Genomic DNA, 15,371 nt, shown 5'->3' on the forward strand with positions numbered 1-15,371 from the left:
TCGTTGTAACTAATCAAGATTGAAGACGTAGGCTTCAACAGCAACAGACGGTCAGAGGTCACGCAATCCATGCAACAATTGGCAATATGCATATCCGAAAAGACAAGGCCAAAGCCAAAGACAAAGCCAAAACTGTCGAATGCAGCAAATATTGATCGATCGTGAGGACTCCAGAAGAACGCCACTTTGACTCGTGCATGCGCACTTGCACACCACTTTTCCCTTTCTGGTTGGCCATACTAAACTAAAACTGATCGCTTCTTTCATTCATCAAAGTTTTATATTAATCCTAATCTTCCTTTAATACGTTTACTAATGTAATAAATCTTTCATTAAACTAAAGTTATTACTTTTCGTATTAATTAAGGGTAATGCTACACTTACCGTATTTTTTATACCATATTTGTATCACATCTTCAATATAGGAATGGTTCGCTAACATATATGAATCTCATATCTCTTAAAGAAATGGTACAAATGTGATATGGAAAATATAACATTTTTTATTAGTCAAGTATAATACATAGTTTTGTTGCTCGGGCGACTGAGTGGTAGGTTCATTTCACAATTCCTTTCATGATAATCTTCCTTCTCAATTTTCCATTTGAATGCATGAAAATAAGGACATGTTGCATGCACTAGTATTTGTTGAACAACAGATTTACATTATTTTATACATGTCAATTTAATTTAGAATTCAAGCCGTTATATATTTGACTCCCTCCTTAATCATGATAGATTAGCACATTTGGGTCTTAGTCATCATTTTTCTTTCTATAAAATGTATATTTTTTAGGGAAACTTTGGATTCAGTCCTTAGTTATGAATATTCTTTGATTGAAACCTTGTTGGTTTTTAATTTTTGATCGAGGTCCCTGAAATTAAAGTGATAATTTATTTCTATGTACGTTACTATAATTTTTTAAATTAAAAATTAAAAATTTTAGTTGTTTATATAAATGAGATTTTAAATAAAAAAACCATAATTTGTGGGATTAAAAATATTAAAATAATATATATATATATATATATATATATATATATATTTAAACATGGGTACATTCATCAAAATTAACCAAAACAATTATTGTATCAAAACATGGGTACATTCTTCAAAATCACAAAAAAAAAAAAAGAAGATATTAGGCTTAATAACATTAGTAAAAATTAAACTTGACATGGATACATTTTAAAATCAAAGAAAAAAGAATGTACCCATATAAGTTTAAAAATGGATTAGAAAAAAATTGAATAGATTTTATATAAAAAAAAAGGTACTTTTTTACATATAACAAATTGGTATATTTAAGAATGAGTACATCTTAAGATTAAAAAGGTTTACATGAATGGGTACATATTATTAGCATGGATACATTTAGCAAAATAAAAAGTACAAATACAAAAAAATATATGGGTACAAATACAAATAAACTTTAAAAAATATGGGCACAAAAAGAAATTAATATATGGGTACAAATTAAAACTGAAAAGAAAATTGGTACAAGTTAAAAAAGAAATACAAATTAAAAATGGGTACAAATTAAAACTAAAAATATATGATAAAAAATTTAGTCATAAATATAAATATACTAATTGTAACATTTTTAACATTAAATGAATATATTTAGGAAAAAAAATATTATTGAAATAATTAATGATGTTATTAATACCCAAGGACCTTGATCAAAATTTGAAAATGATTAGGATTTTAATCAATGGAGTAGTAAAAGGAAGGATGAGAACCTAATTTTTTTTTTTTTTAATTATTGGAATACATTTCTTGTTAAATTTCTTGTTTAGCCGTTTAGATTGTTAACAGTTTTTGGCTTTGTTCACAACATTAGTTACAATTTAGCCTTTTAAAAAGACTAGTTGACCTTAGGAAACAAATACGATTGTAGCGAATACATCTCCTTCCTTTTTGTTGGTTGGAAACTTGGAAAATAGGAGGAAGAAGACACCAAGATAGAAGAGAACTGACGGAGGTTTTTAGAGAGAGAACCAGATAGAGAGAAAGTACAGGAAACTGATCAAGCACAGATAATATAACATGAAGAACAACACTCCGACTTTCAAATACTTGCTCCTCTCTCTCCTCCTCACTCTTCCTATTCTCCTTCTCGTCTTCCGTCTCCAACCCCACAACCTCTACTGGACCACCGCCGCCGCCACACACGATATCACCCTCCCGGCTATACAAGCCGAATCCCAACAAGAAACAGAAACCAACAACACATCCACCAAAGACATCCGAATCCGACCAGGCTACACCTCCTACGAAGCATACCTCGAGCAGCAGGTCAACAAAACCAACAACCCTAGGCTCCGCCAGTTATGGACTACCCGCGACTGGGACCGCAAAATCCAAGTCTTCTCTCAAGTCTTCCAACAAATGAAGCTCCAGAACCTCCTCACCGACGACTCCAAGGCCCTATGCATCGGGGCCAGAGTCGGCCAGGAGGTTGAGGCCTTAAAGCGAGTCGGGGTGTCCGACTCGATTGGCATCGACCTTGTACCCTTCCCTCCGCTCGTGGTCAAGGGAGACTTCCACAACCAGCCGTTCGGCAAAGACATCTTCGACTTCGAGTTCTCGAACGTATTCGACCACGCGCTGTACCCGCGGAAGTTCGTTGCGGAGATCGAACGGACGTTGAGGCCAGGCGGGGTCTGCGTTTTACACGTGGCGATCGCGCGGCGGACAGATAAGTACTCAGCGAATGATCTGTATAGTGTGAAGCCGTTGGTAGCGATGTTTCGGAGAAGCGAGTTGGTTCATGTCAAGGAGGTTGACGGTTTTGGGGCCAACACGGAGGTGGTTTTTCGGAAACGGCAAAACGGTAGCCCATCCAACGGCCCTGATTGATTGATCGAACCCCAATTGTCACTCTCTGCAAATACGTGCAACATATTTTCTTGTTTAATGGGAAAAAATTATTCAAATCATGTAATTATTTGTGTATATGCATGCTTCCTTGAGTAATGATTTCCATCTAATCTCTATTTAGACAAACATAATCTTTCTTCACGTTCCCAGTTTATCATTTTATCTCGTTTTATACGATAAATTGAGAATGTGAATATAAATAGTTTCATTGTATCTTTTTCCGACGGTTTTTGTTTAGTTATATATACTTTTTTGGAGATATGATTGTTTCTTCTTCTCTCCACACCTTATTTATTTTATTGAAAAATTAGTTATTTATTTTATTATTTTGTTGGAAAATTGGTTATTTATTTTAGCCATTTGAATTAGGGTTTCTATAAATATAGCTTATAGTATAGAATGTAGCCTCATGAGTTATGTAACCATCTAATTGATTTGTAGTCTTTTTTTTGTTTCACTTAATAAAGTTTATATTTCATTTGTCTTGTCGATTTGTAGTCTTCTCTTTTGTTTTAATTAATTGAGGGGTATGTGAAAATTAAAAATGGGTGTATGGATAACACTACTCAAAAATAAAAAAAAAGTCAAAAAAAAAAAGAAAAAGGGAAAAGAAAAAAGGAAAAGAAAAAAAGAAAAAAATAAAGGAAAAGAATAAAAGAATAAAAAAGGAAAAAGAAAAGAAATTGAACTGATGGTTGTTTTGGGCCTGTATGTTGTTGGGTCACTTGCTGGTTTTGTGGCCCACATTTGGTGATTTGTGAATGGTTTTTGTTGTTGGCCTTGCATTGGAAATTTTGACCACTACAATGATTGTTCGAATGCTTAAATTGGTGACCACTTGAATGACGTTGTATAAATGGGGAAGAATTGGATCATTTGTTTGTTTGTTGTTGTAGTTAAGATATAGGAATCTTGTTCGTTTATTGACGGGTCTTATCTCTTGTCTGCTGAATCTACTGTCCTCCAGAATTTGTTGGTTGATTGGTTGCTCGCTTGTTTGCTTGATTTGCTCGTTTTTTTTGCCGCCTAACGGAACTTGCCTTGTCTGTCTAACGGAGCTTGTCTTATCGTGTCCGCTTAATAGATCTTGCATCCACTTCAACTTGTTGGCAAACTCATGTTTGGCTCGTTTTGGGAAATTCTTTTAAATAACTGAAAGCGTTTTTAGAGAAAATATTTTTGAAACCAATCCTTAAAAATGCAAGTTAATCTTCAAAAAAGTACTTGAAGTGCTTCTTGCAATAAGCACATAACTGATGCTTCTTGAAGGGAGCACTCCAAGTGCTTTTGGAACCAAAAAATATTTTCTCTAAAAGCATTTTATGTCATAAGAAAAACACTTACTAAACGAACCCCGTGTAGTCATGAGTTTGACAGGGGTGTTGGAAAATTAGTTATTTATTTTATTGTTTGGTTTTGGGCCTAGCCTATTTAAGTAAGAGTTTCTATAAATATAGCTTGTAATGTCGAATGAGAATCAAATTAGTCAAAATGTAACCTTACAGGGTACATAGCCGTGTCATTAATTTGTAGTCTTTTATTTTGTTTTAATTAATAAAATTTATATTTCGTTTCTTCGTGATAATCAACTTATTTTTATCTCTTTATTCTTCATTTATATATACGGTGGAAAGGCGAAAATAAACATGGTAAATCACTCCCATTGTTTGGCTACTATTACTTTAATATACGTGTTAATAAGTAGTAGATTGTAGCATGTACATTGTTGAATAGGTCGAATATTGCCATCAAAAACATCAAATTTGTTGTCCAATATGGGTATGTGAATGATGAGATAGATTGATCGCGTTATGCTTGGAGTATTTGGATTTTTAAGCCTAGGAAGCATAAAACTTCGAGGTTGATTTGGACCCTTCTGATTCATGATAAAACTGCTGCACCCATACAGCTGAAAGGGTTCGAAAGAGGAGAGACAAAATGCGTAAAAGTCGAAAGCAAAATAATCTCAAGGACTTGGAGAGAATTTGAAAACCTCGACGACAGTTCAATGACTATGATATAGGCTGGCTGTCGGGAACGAATTCAACGGGCTCGCTGTCCTCCTCCAGTTGTGACTGAGACGCCGTAAGTTTCGCCTTCTTGAATGTGCTTGAACTTTTAGCCAATTCATCCCAATTCATGTCCTTCATGCCGGAAGTGCTGCTCCACAATGAAACAATAAACGAAAGGCTCAGATATCGACGAGGACGAACATTTCAGTATAAAAGTAACAGTGCTCCGTGGTTCTTAGCAAACATTAATCCCCGTTACATTCCCTTTTAGTTTCTTGAAAAGAAAAAACAAATCTTCTTATGGCAACAGAACAAGAGAATTAAGTGAAAGGTACAAAGTTGTTAGGGGAATGGTTGCTAACAAACTTACCATGATTTTATGACGCTTCTCCCACCAGCCCTTCCTGTGGAAAATGCAGAGTATCAGATAACGAAATCATGAAAACTGCGGTGGGTGTAAATATCCAAGATATGAATTCTTCTTCAACTTACCGCCTCTTGGCGTGCTCATATCTGCATTGCTTTCCCCATCTGAGTAGCCAGATGACGAATAATCTGATGGAGTTTGGGTGCTGGCTTTTGAAAGTTCTTTATCTTCATCTTCAGAACTCCCACTACTGTCGTCATCCATGAAAATTTTCCTTGGTGTAGTTGAGCTCTTCCTCTTTTCTGGGCTGTTTACAACTTCCCCATAATCAATACCATAAGGTTTCCCACTGGCCACACGATTTCGGTTGACACCTGATTGACGCTTGTTATCCATTTTATTTTGGTGAGGTTTACTGTTTGATTTGTCCAATTTAGAATTCAATATAGCTGAAGAATCGTTCTTTTTCCCTGTACGAATATTGGTCCCAGAAACTTTGGCACCACTGTGCTTTCCAGCTGCTTGAGAAATGGAATTCATCTTATCAGACTTATCAGGTGTTGGGGCTTTGGTCCCAGTTTTAGGAACCTTCTTCGAAACCTTCTTTTCAGGGTGAGGCATAAGGTCGTCACCCTTGGATGATGATCCTTGCGGTTGTATGGAGCTTGCGTTGCCAGCTTCAGACCTTCCATCAATCCCTTGGTTCTCATTAGACTTGAGCGAACTATGCAGATCAGGCGAAGGAACACTTTGCACATCAAGCTTTTTTCGCTTCTTTTTTGTCTTATCATCTGTTATGTTTGTTCTAGTCACCTCGGTGTGCACTTCTCCAGAGACAGAAACTTCATGCTGGCCCAGGCTAGGCATCTGATGCTTGTCAAAGTTGACCTTATTGCCTTCACAGGAAACTTCCGTGTTCTTATCAGCCTCATTAGAGCATCCATTAGGGTTACCAGTTGCGCTAGCTTCAAGAGCCCTCCCATCGGAAACGTGTTCTAGTGCATGAGAATGAACTTTAGTAGGCTCAATACGCTTGGATTTTGACCGACCAGCGACTGAATCGGTTTCCATGCCATAACCCTCATCAGATTCCAGAGCTTTCCCATTTGATTGTTCAATGGGAGTTCCTTTTTCCAACTTATCAGTTGTCGGTGCTGGAACCTGGTGACCAACATTTTGCGCTTCAGCTTGCAAATTTGGGATGTCTTTTGTCATGGCACTCCTTTTCCTCTTAGATTTCTTTTTGACATTCTGCTCCATACTTTCTTCATTTTCTTGAGGTTTGCCATTGTGCTCCAGGGTCCCCACCTCACTGTGACCAAGTTTATCAGTTTTCATAACGATATGAGAACTCTCTGTTTCTTTTTCTGATACATCTTTCCCATTTTTCTTAGAAATATTACTTTCCTCCTCATGAGGTTCATCCAACGAAAGTCCATTCTCAGACCCTTTAAAGTGTTCTGCACCTGATTCAACCGAAGTTTCTCCAATAGAACCCTTGGTTTTTCTGGTTTTCTTTTTCTTCTTAACGGTGTTATTAGGGGTGTTAATTCCATTCGCATCCAACAACTCAGATGTCACAATTACCTTTGTATCATTCCTATCTTTCTTACCCTGACTAGGCAACTGTTTCTTTTCAGATTTCACCAATTCAGAATCCTTTCTCTGTAATGATTCTCTCCCCTCTCCAACTCTTTGAGCAGAATCAATTACACCTTCACTGGGAACTTTGAAGACAGGGGGAGGATGGCCGTCCCATTTTTCTTCAGCTGCAACACTTTTGCTTTCCACATTGCCAGCATCGGCAGTATTATTACCATCTATAAAAGAAAAAGCAGTAATCTTAGACAAAAGGCCCGTTTTTCCATCCAAACTTCAGTTAGAAAGGAATAAAAAAAATCTATATCTGATCACATATGGAGCAAACAAAATTTACCTAGTGAAGAGGATACTCCAGAATTTTCCCGCAACTCTTGTACAGGAGCACAGTGATTTTCCTTCTGAGAGATTCCATTAAGTTTACGTGGTGTTACACCATGTATACCTTGTTCATTATTAGAAGCAACATTGTCTTCTCCACCTGAATTTTTATCATTACTTCCTGAGGCAGCAGCAGCAGCGTATGTCTCTTCTATAACATCTCTTCCGGAAGGAGCTGCATCAACTGCTTGATCAAGGGAATTTGGTGAAATCTTTCTATTTTTCTTCTTCTTCTTTCTGGAACTGTTGGTCAACAAATCCGAAGATTCGGCAGTTAAACCACCTAAGATAGAACTTGCATTTTTCTGTTTGTCCCTCAAAGAGAATTCAGATGCAATCTCTGGCTTGGAGGTCACTTTATCATTTTCTTTCAGTGAATCCTCAAGACAAGATATGTTTGCAAGCTTCCGCTTGTTGTTTGCAGCAGGCTGAGATAGTGAAGCATCGTCCACTTCTGTATCGGAGACCGCAAGACTGCCATGCTTAGATGTATTCTCCCTGCTCTCAATGTGTTTTCCAAGAACTTCAGTGTGCTTGTATGCAACAGTAGTCCTTCGAGTTCCAGAATCTGACCTGTTATCCATACTAGAAGCCAAACTCCTGCAAGGTTCTTCAGTAGTGTTTCCGTTTCCAGCTGCCATATCCTGTGAAACATCTTTACTGGTAGTAGTATTCTTTCCAATAGTCACATCACATATAACATCTCTACTCTGATTGCCTGATGAATTTTCAGGACGTATAATATCTGTCTGCGACTGTTCTTTAGCAAATCCAAGAACTGAAACGCTGTCTTCTTTTAACTGCACTGTTTTTTCATTTCTCTGCTTAGTCTTGCGTTGTCTTTTCTTTTCAGCAGGAAAAGCTTTTTCCGAAGAGACGTTGCATCGGACATCACTTTCTTTCCTTGAGCCATCTTCCTTGCATTCTTGTGTTTTGGGAACTATGTATCCCTTGCTATGTAAGCTGTGGTCCTCCTGTATTTCAGGTTCCAGACGATTGGTTGTCTCATGAAATGAAATTGTGCAATGATCATTATCAGAACTCTTGAACCTTATATCCAATTGTTTTGAAGTTTCTCCAGCAAAATCAACTGAACCATTCTGGTCGACAGTAGTAACTTTCTCCTCTGCACGTTTTCTCCCCTCAAGTAGCAAAGGCCTTGAATCATTAAAATTGGAGAATCTTTTCCCCGCAACACCTTTAGCATCGGCAGAAACAAACCAATTCATCTTGACCCTGAAAGCATTTCTAACAACCATGGAATCTGATAGGTGATAAAAGAATCCTTTGCGTTTTACCTACCAGGCATACAAGTAATCCTCAATACCAAACGCAATATTTCAGCGAAAGTAAATTAACAGTTCACTAAGAAAAAAAACAAACCTTTAGAGCTTCAACCTCGATTCTCCCCACGCTATTAAAGCACAATAGATGTTCATGTTCTATTTTCCCTGCAGAGCGAAGGCATTCACACAATCATTCACAGTACATAAAAATCGCAAATTCGAGTATTCATGGTAAAAAAAAAGCGGAAGATGATAACTAATGGAACAACGTAGATGTTAAGTGAATCACATCAATGACCATAAACACCAAACTCCTTCAATCATACGAAAAATCGTGCTATAAAAGTATCTTCCTATAGATTTCTAGGATCACTTTTTTCTTTTATACAAGCAATATTACGCGATGGGGGGTTCGCACTCATGACCTTATTTGCAAGATAAGGGCTCTAAACCACTCGAGCTACAAGCCACCTTGCGATTTCTAAGACTCTTAAAACCCGAAAACAAAGCATTCAATTGGGTATTTGAAGCTGAACAAAATGTAAATGAATAAACATTAACACCTAATGTTTCCAATTTGGTAATAATTATTCAAAGCAGCATTCTTTACCCAGAAAAAGAACAAAAGCGATTAAATTTTTTGAATGGGAGCTAAAAAACAGTATCAGACTAAACTCTGAAAGAGAAGGGATGGGATAATATTACTTTTGAGTGCGGAAACGGTGGCGTTGGGGTCGACGGTGACGGCGAGGTGGGTGCCGAGGCTGGTGTCGACGAACACCGTGGCCTCCACCGCATCGGAGACCAAACTCGAGTTCTGCTTCCCCATTGGTTTCGACCCAGTAACTTCCTAAGAGTTAAAATTTGAAAACGCAGGAAACCCACATAACAGTTCGTCTACAGAGGTATTTCAATGGCGGCAACAGAAGGTCTGTACTCGGTACAAGTTCTGGGGTAAATAAGGTGCGCAATGCGCTCAAGGTGTATGCAAAGGGCGGGTATACGTGACGGGCCTGAAACAGTGGGCTTCAAGCCCAAAATGGAGAAAAGGCTATAGGCCGAATTCTTTAGTAACACTTTCCTTCAATTGTGGGCTTAACTTACTTCCTTTTCTATTTTTTTCTCAATGACAAAATAAAATGGAGAATAACAAAGAGAAATTAGTAATTTTATTTTTTCCTTTTGGGTTTATGCCTCGTCGTCAAAAAATAAAAAAATAAAAAATCCTCTCAAGGAGGATACGAGTCTAATAAATAATACTAAAATTACGAGCAACGTATAACATGTTCATCGTTATCTAGCGTTTCAATCCAGTAACAGTGATATACGAAGACGTAGATGATATTATATTATTAGATCGGAACGTCACTGTAAGAGTAAATCTGTCCCATATAAGTCCCACCAACGGGAAGAGGATCCTCTCCGGATCCTCCTTTTTTTCTCTGCATTTTTTCTTCTGCTTCCTCGTCTCCTTCAGCTCTTCTTGTTCAATAATCCTTTCTTCTTCAATTCTGAGTCTTCTTCTTCACTTTTGTTTGTTTTCAAGAAATTTCATAACCACGAGTCGTCGTCGACGACTATTACGACGTTGCCGAAAACTAGCTCCGGGAAGGCCACGACGCCGACTCGAGAAGGCACTACGCCAACTCGGCCTTTAAAGAAGGATCCGGAGAGGATACTCTTCCCCACCAACGCACAAGTTTTGATAACTTTTCAACTTGGCAAGCCTATAGTTAGTAAAACACGGGACGGGCAGTGCTTCAATTAATTTGTTCACGTCAGTCGGATTGAATTAAAAATGGATCCTCAGTGTGGCTATATCACTAGAGAGCAGTCGAAGCATTAACAAGAACAAATAGGGCCAAGTGAAACAATATCTTATTTTTGTAAACATCTCCAGACAACAAAGACCATGGAAATTCAAAACATACAACAGAAGTAAAATCCAAGCATTGCATCATCTATTCCTGCTTCCGGGAAGAATCTTTCAGTTGTCCCCTCTTTCGAATCCGTAGGCAGAATCTCAGACGCCATGCGTCAACAACAGACTCCGGCAATGAGCATGCCAGACCCCAGAGTAGAGTGTGCGGCCAGTAAGGAGTGCAACGAGGCTCGTAGCCTATCCAGCGCAAAGCTGCCCGGGCATAACCGTCTGTTGATGGTACAAAGAAGGAAGACCTCCTGATAGATGCCATCTTTGTTGCCACGTACAGTGGAACCTGCAAACAGAAACTTCTTTAGTTTTTATAATCTAAACAACTCAAAGCAAAGTAAATACGGACAATCATCCCTAGTGGTAAGCATCCAATGCCCAAAAGATTAGTTGCCAAACTACGGCAGTATGCATAGAGGGTCAAGACATAAGGCTCTGCTCGGCTTTCATTTCCGAGCAGAGCATTATGAGGGCATGAAGCATGAAATGTTCTCGCAGACGCCATACAGTCTAGGAAACGTTTAATTGCCATTTCCTAACCCAACATACCACTAAACCACAAAGCTCATGGTTAAAATCAGAAATCTGGCAGGGTAGATTTCAAAAGAAGATAATCAGGCCGGAAGCATGGAGCACAGGACTCATTTCAGCTATATCTCGACATTTGGAGGTTAGATATATAATACACTCGAGCTACTGACATCCTCACTGCATGCCTTTCACATTGAGAAACCTTCAATTTCCATTCCAATTTGCACCGATCGGTCCAATTCTAATTTGTGTTGACATCAGTTTCAGTGCCAATCACATCTGGATGATAGTTTTTACATTTCCTTTATATACACAAACCTGAGATACTATGAGATAATCCATGGCGTTCATTGTGATGTACCCGTGGACTCTTAAACCAGATAACGATCTGAAGCTATTTAAACATCAACAGAACTACCATGGGATATGCAGCATGGCAAAAATTCTGATATTTTCAAAGAAAATTGTAAAGTCCATGCGAGGATGAAGAAAAACTTTGGCAAGAAAGAGCCACTTTGTATTTCACTGAATAAAGATATCCACTTTGTACAACAACACATGACACAACACCGCACTTTTCTATAGGTTGACTTTTTAATCATTTGAGAGTTGCTCAATTAAGCTTCAATTATTTACAATTTACATAGTATCAAATCGTGGATCAAATCAATATTTTTTTATTTGCCAAACAAATCGTGGATCAATTACCCCGAAAACTTTACTAGGGGAGCTAGCTAGCATCACCAATTATATAAAAAAAAAATAAAAATTGATAAATAAAAAATCACAGAAACAGTACCTGGCACTGCACGTCAATCCCACTTTTCTTGTATTCCACATGGAGGCACCTAGAGAACTGATCGATGTACCTGAAAACAATCACCTGAACAATAAGCACATGTGGATCCAAGAAGAGAAACAACAATCTGTGTAACACCGCGAAGGAGTGGGCTAGTTGTTCAAGTTGGTCAAGAGCCCGAACTCCGAGTTTCATTCTCCCTCCTCCAATATGGCATGTATTAATTAAAAAATAAGTAGAACAATAGGTGCAAAATACTCACGCTTTTGTAGCTGCATAAACAGCATACAAGGGATCCGAGGGGATCACAATAGCAGCACCCGACCCAATGTTTACAATAGCACCTTTCTTCCTCTCCACCATGCCGGGCAAAACAGCCTGAGTAACCTTCGTAGTGCCTTCGACATTAACCTTAATCAAGTTCCTCAGCAGCTCCGAATCCACCTCATGAAAGAACCGAGCATACGGGTACGAAATCCCAACGTTGTTAATCAAAAGTCCCACATCCAACCCTTCAATCGTCTCCCGAATGCGCCTGACGCCGTCGTCGAGGTCGCCGGTGAAGTCGACCACGACGGTCTTGATCTGGGTTTTGCCGTACTTGGCCAGGACAGCGTCGGACACGTCCTTGAGCTTGTCCGGATTCCGACCGACCAGGATCAGATTGAGCCCCGTCCGAGCCAGTTGGAAGGCGAAGGCCTTGCCAATGCCGTCGGTGGGTCCCGTGACGAGGGCCCAAGATCCGTACTTTTTGAGATTCTTGGCGGGTCTGAGGAAATTGACGTAGACCCATTGGAGGAGAGAGAGGGAGAGTTTGAGGAGAGAGAAAGAGCCGATAATGAAGAGCACAAGAACCCAGAAAGGCTGAGCCTTGAGGTGCTCGAGTAAGCAGAAACCCATGTTTGTTTTTTGCTTTGGATCCGTCAGAAACGACAATGGCGAAACTCTGAGTTTTGGGTTTTTTGAATTAATGGAGTGGGGAGAGAGGAGGGAGTAGCGTGAGGAAGAAGGACATAGCAGGGTGTGAATGGTGGAATTAAATTTAGAAGCGTCTGAAACTGATAGGGATGAAAAGTTGGACGAAGTAGACGAGCGGAAAACCACCCCAACTAACTATGTTCCATGGATTCAATAGGTCTATTTTCACATGGATTATGACACTTAATATATTCATGTTGTGTTCTCGTAATCTACCGTTCCGAAAAAAGACAACTACATTTTATTGTGTTTTGTCCAAGTGAAGGAAATTTCCTTGAGTTTGGTTTACGTTAGGGCTTACATAGAGAGAGATCAAAATTTCCTATTTGAAGAAATGATTTTGGCAAACAATGTGTTCACAATGATTTCAATAATTTTGTGTTTACAATTTTGGCAAACAATGTTTTTAATTTTTTCAATCATTATTTGAAGTTTATTTATGCACAAAATTAATAAAGCTAGTGATCGTTTTGGTCACACACAATGAGGAGTAAAATATAAAACAAGATAAAAATTACTTTTGAATGTCATAACTCACGATACAAAGCAACGTCATTTACATCAACAATTTACATCCAAAAAAATATCGCTAACTCTTTCATTACATACAATACAAGCAATTGTGGGAAGGAGAAAATCGATCAAGAGCTTCAAGTGCAGATGTAATTTTATCAACTTACTCAAAGTTTGGTGGTGGTTTGACTTCAAGCCAAGGCCAACCTTGTTACAGCGATACTATCTAAGAATTGCGTCATTTGTTGCAGCTATAAGCAGTTGGGGGACGGTTTTAGAGGGTAAACTAAATAAAACTTGGGCATTATTTAATTAACATGCAATCACAATTTGGCCAACGAGTTATTTTATTTTATATTTTTCATTCAAATAAATATTAGAGGAACAAAATTAAACACAAAACTTCAAGTGCAAAAATAAACGCTCTAAATCACTTGAGTTACATGTCCGCTTGGGAGTTGGAATACTTGTTGAATTTGTATCTTTTGCTTAATTATATCTCTATGGATTTCGTTATTCTGCTTGCAGGGCCATCTTTGAGATTTCGGAGGCCCTGTTCAAAATTTATAAAAAGGCCCATCCTTAAGATAGTCTTAAAAATGGAGTTTCAACCAAAACACTCCTGATATTGTTCACTTTTAACGAAAAACCACATTTATACATTTCCTTTATACTATTCACTATACCTTTAAAAAATGACTTTACATTAAAAGGGAAGTTTTTTTGAACTTTTTATTAGTCTTCCTTTTTAAAAAAGGAAAACAATATATTGATGTTAGAAAACAATTACTTAAATCAAAACAAATTTTAACGCTCAATGATTGTAAGTTTACAAATGTCATTAATTATAAGTAAAAAAGCTACAAACATAACATTTACTAGATAATAAAAAACAGTTCAATCTTAAACAACCACATGAAGAAAAAAAAACTTCAAAACTCTAATTTTAAAGTTCACTTGAATATGTAACATTATTACATAATATTAAATTAGCTCATCATCATCTTTCCAAATACTGACAGGGATGTGATGCACCACGACATACAACCAAAAACCATCGAAAAATTTAAGGAGAGCAGACTTATTTGTTTCAAGTTCAATCACCCTACTCCAATTTATTATGGAGATAACTTTGAAGTGCCCTGGTTTAATGCGTGATAAATGTTTTTTTCCTCGTTAATTAGATCCTACTGTAACCATTTTGGTCTTTCCACATCCGAAAAGGAATGTAATAGTATAGTTTCTAAACATGATGCCCAAAAAGTTTTTCGCTCATGATCAAACTAGGTCATTGCACAAAACAAGCTTACCATAAATCATGCACCCAAAAAATGGTAATGCTAGCATAAATCTCTAGTTAAAGATTAACTCAATAAGGCATCAAATGCAACACAATAATGGACTTTTCTTCTTCGTTTCTGGAGATCAGTCATGTCATCTCTGTAACGTAGCTCACACTTGTGTAGAAGCACTAGGATCCCGCCATTCGTAACGAAGCTCACTTTTGGAGAAAAATTTGTGCATGGGAAGCCATGTATTTTGGTTTGACCTGACATGTGTAAAAGGGCAGCCTACCGAAGTTTCCCCTTCAGTTTATGTTGCTAAATTATTTTGTTTCGTGACTCCTTCAATTGGAGAGATTTTTCCAGTGTGATCGGTACACGGGGTGGTACATCACGTTTCACTATACAAATGGTGAGATATGTGTGCTAAAAAGTTAATAACTTAAAAAATAAATTTTCCCACCACTTCTATTAAAACAAATAGTATGCCACTTGTGTTCCTATCACAATTAAAAATTTCTCCTTCAATTGACCTCTCTTTCGCATCCCAATGAAATACTCGAACATGATCGTATTCAACAACACATTAGGCACTGAATTTGTTATGAACCACTGCACAGAATGGCTCAATTAGGGTGTGCACAGATGCTCATAACCAATGCAGCTCATGCTTACTTTGCTATACTTCTCTGGTGATGCAATGAAGAAGGAAGTTGACTTCATCTTTGTTGCCACCAAACTAAGAATCTACATTGAATTGAATGCAAGGGGATTATATGGAGGACTTCATAAAAACACAATCCTA

The 15,371-nt window shown here is 37.8% G+C and overlaps 3 protein-coding genes across 3 annotated transcripts; 1 reads left to right on the forward strand and 2 right to left on the reverse strand.

The window, feature by feature from the left end:
- Window positions 1-1,909: 1,909 nt before the first annotated feature.
- LOC126595198 (uncharacterized) lies at window positions 1,910-2,994 on the forward strand. Its single transcript, XM_050261576.1, has one exon. It carries the CDS (start codon window positions 2,051-2,053, stop codon window positions 2,861-2,863), a length of 813 nt encoding a protein of 270 aa, XP_050117533.1. The 5' UTR covers window positions 1,910-2,050; the 3' UTR covers window positions 2,864-2,994.
- Window positions 2,995-4,738: 1,744 nt separating this feature from the next.
- On the reverse strand, window positions 4,739-9,483 carry LOC126596940 (uncharacterized). Its single transcript, XM_050263652.1, has 6 exons — window positions 9,235-9,483; window positions 8,627-8,694; window positions 7,200-8,541; window positions 5,389-7,083; window positions 5,267-5,300; window positions 4,739-5,044 (listed from the first exon to the last, which is right to left on the reverse strand). The coding sequence occupies exons 1-6, from the start codon at window positions 9,356-9,358 to the stop codon at window positions 4,897-4,899; spliced, it is 3,411 nt and encodes a 1,136-aa protein (XP_050119609.1). The 5' UTR covers window positions 9,359-9,483; the 3' UTR covers window positions 4,739-4,896.
- Window positions 9,484-10,385: 902 nt separating this feature from the next.
- On the reverse strand, window positions 10,386-12,914 carry LOC126597273 (very-long-chain 3-oxoacyl-CoA reductase 1-like). Its single transcript, XM_050264051.1, has 3 exons — window positions 12,055-12,914; window positions 11,793-11,862; window positions 10,386-10,748 (listed from the first exon to the last, which is right to left on the reverse strand). Exons 1-3 carry the CDS (start codon window positions 12,690-12,692, stop codon window positions 10,491-10,493), a joined length of 966 nt encoding a protein of 321 aa, XP_050120008.1. The 5' UTR covers window positions 12,693-12,914; the 3' UTR covers window positions 10,386-10,490.
- Between the last annotated feature and the right edge of the window lie 2,457 nt (window positions 12,915-15,371).

Source organism: Malus sylvestris, chromosome 13 (genome assembly GCF_916048215.2).
Source record: "Malus sylvestris chromosome 13, drMalSylv7.2, whole genome shotgun sequence".
Taxonomy (NCBI): domain Eukaryota; kingdom Viridiplantae; phylum Streptophyta; class Magnoliopsida; order Rosales; family Rosaceae; genus Malus; species Malus sylvestris.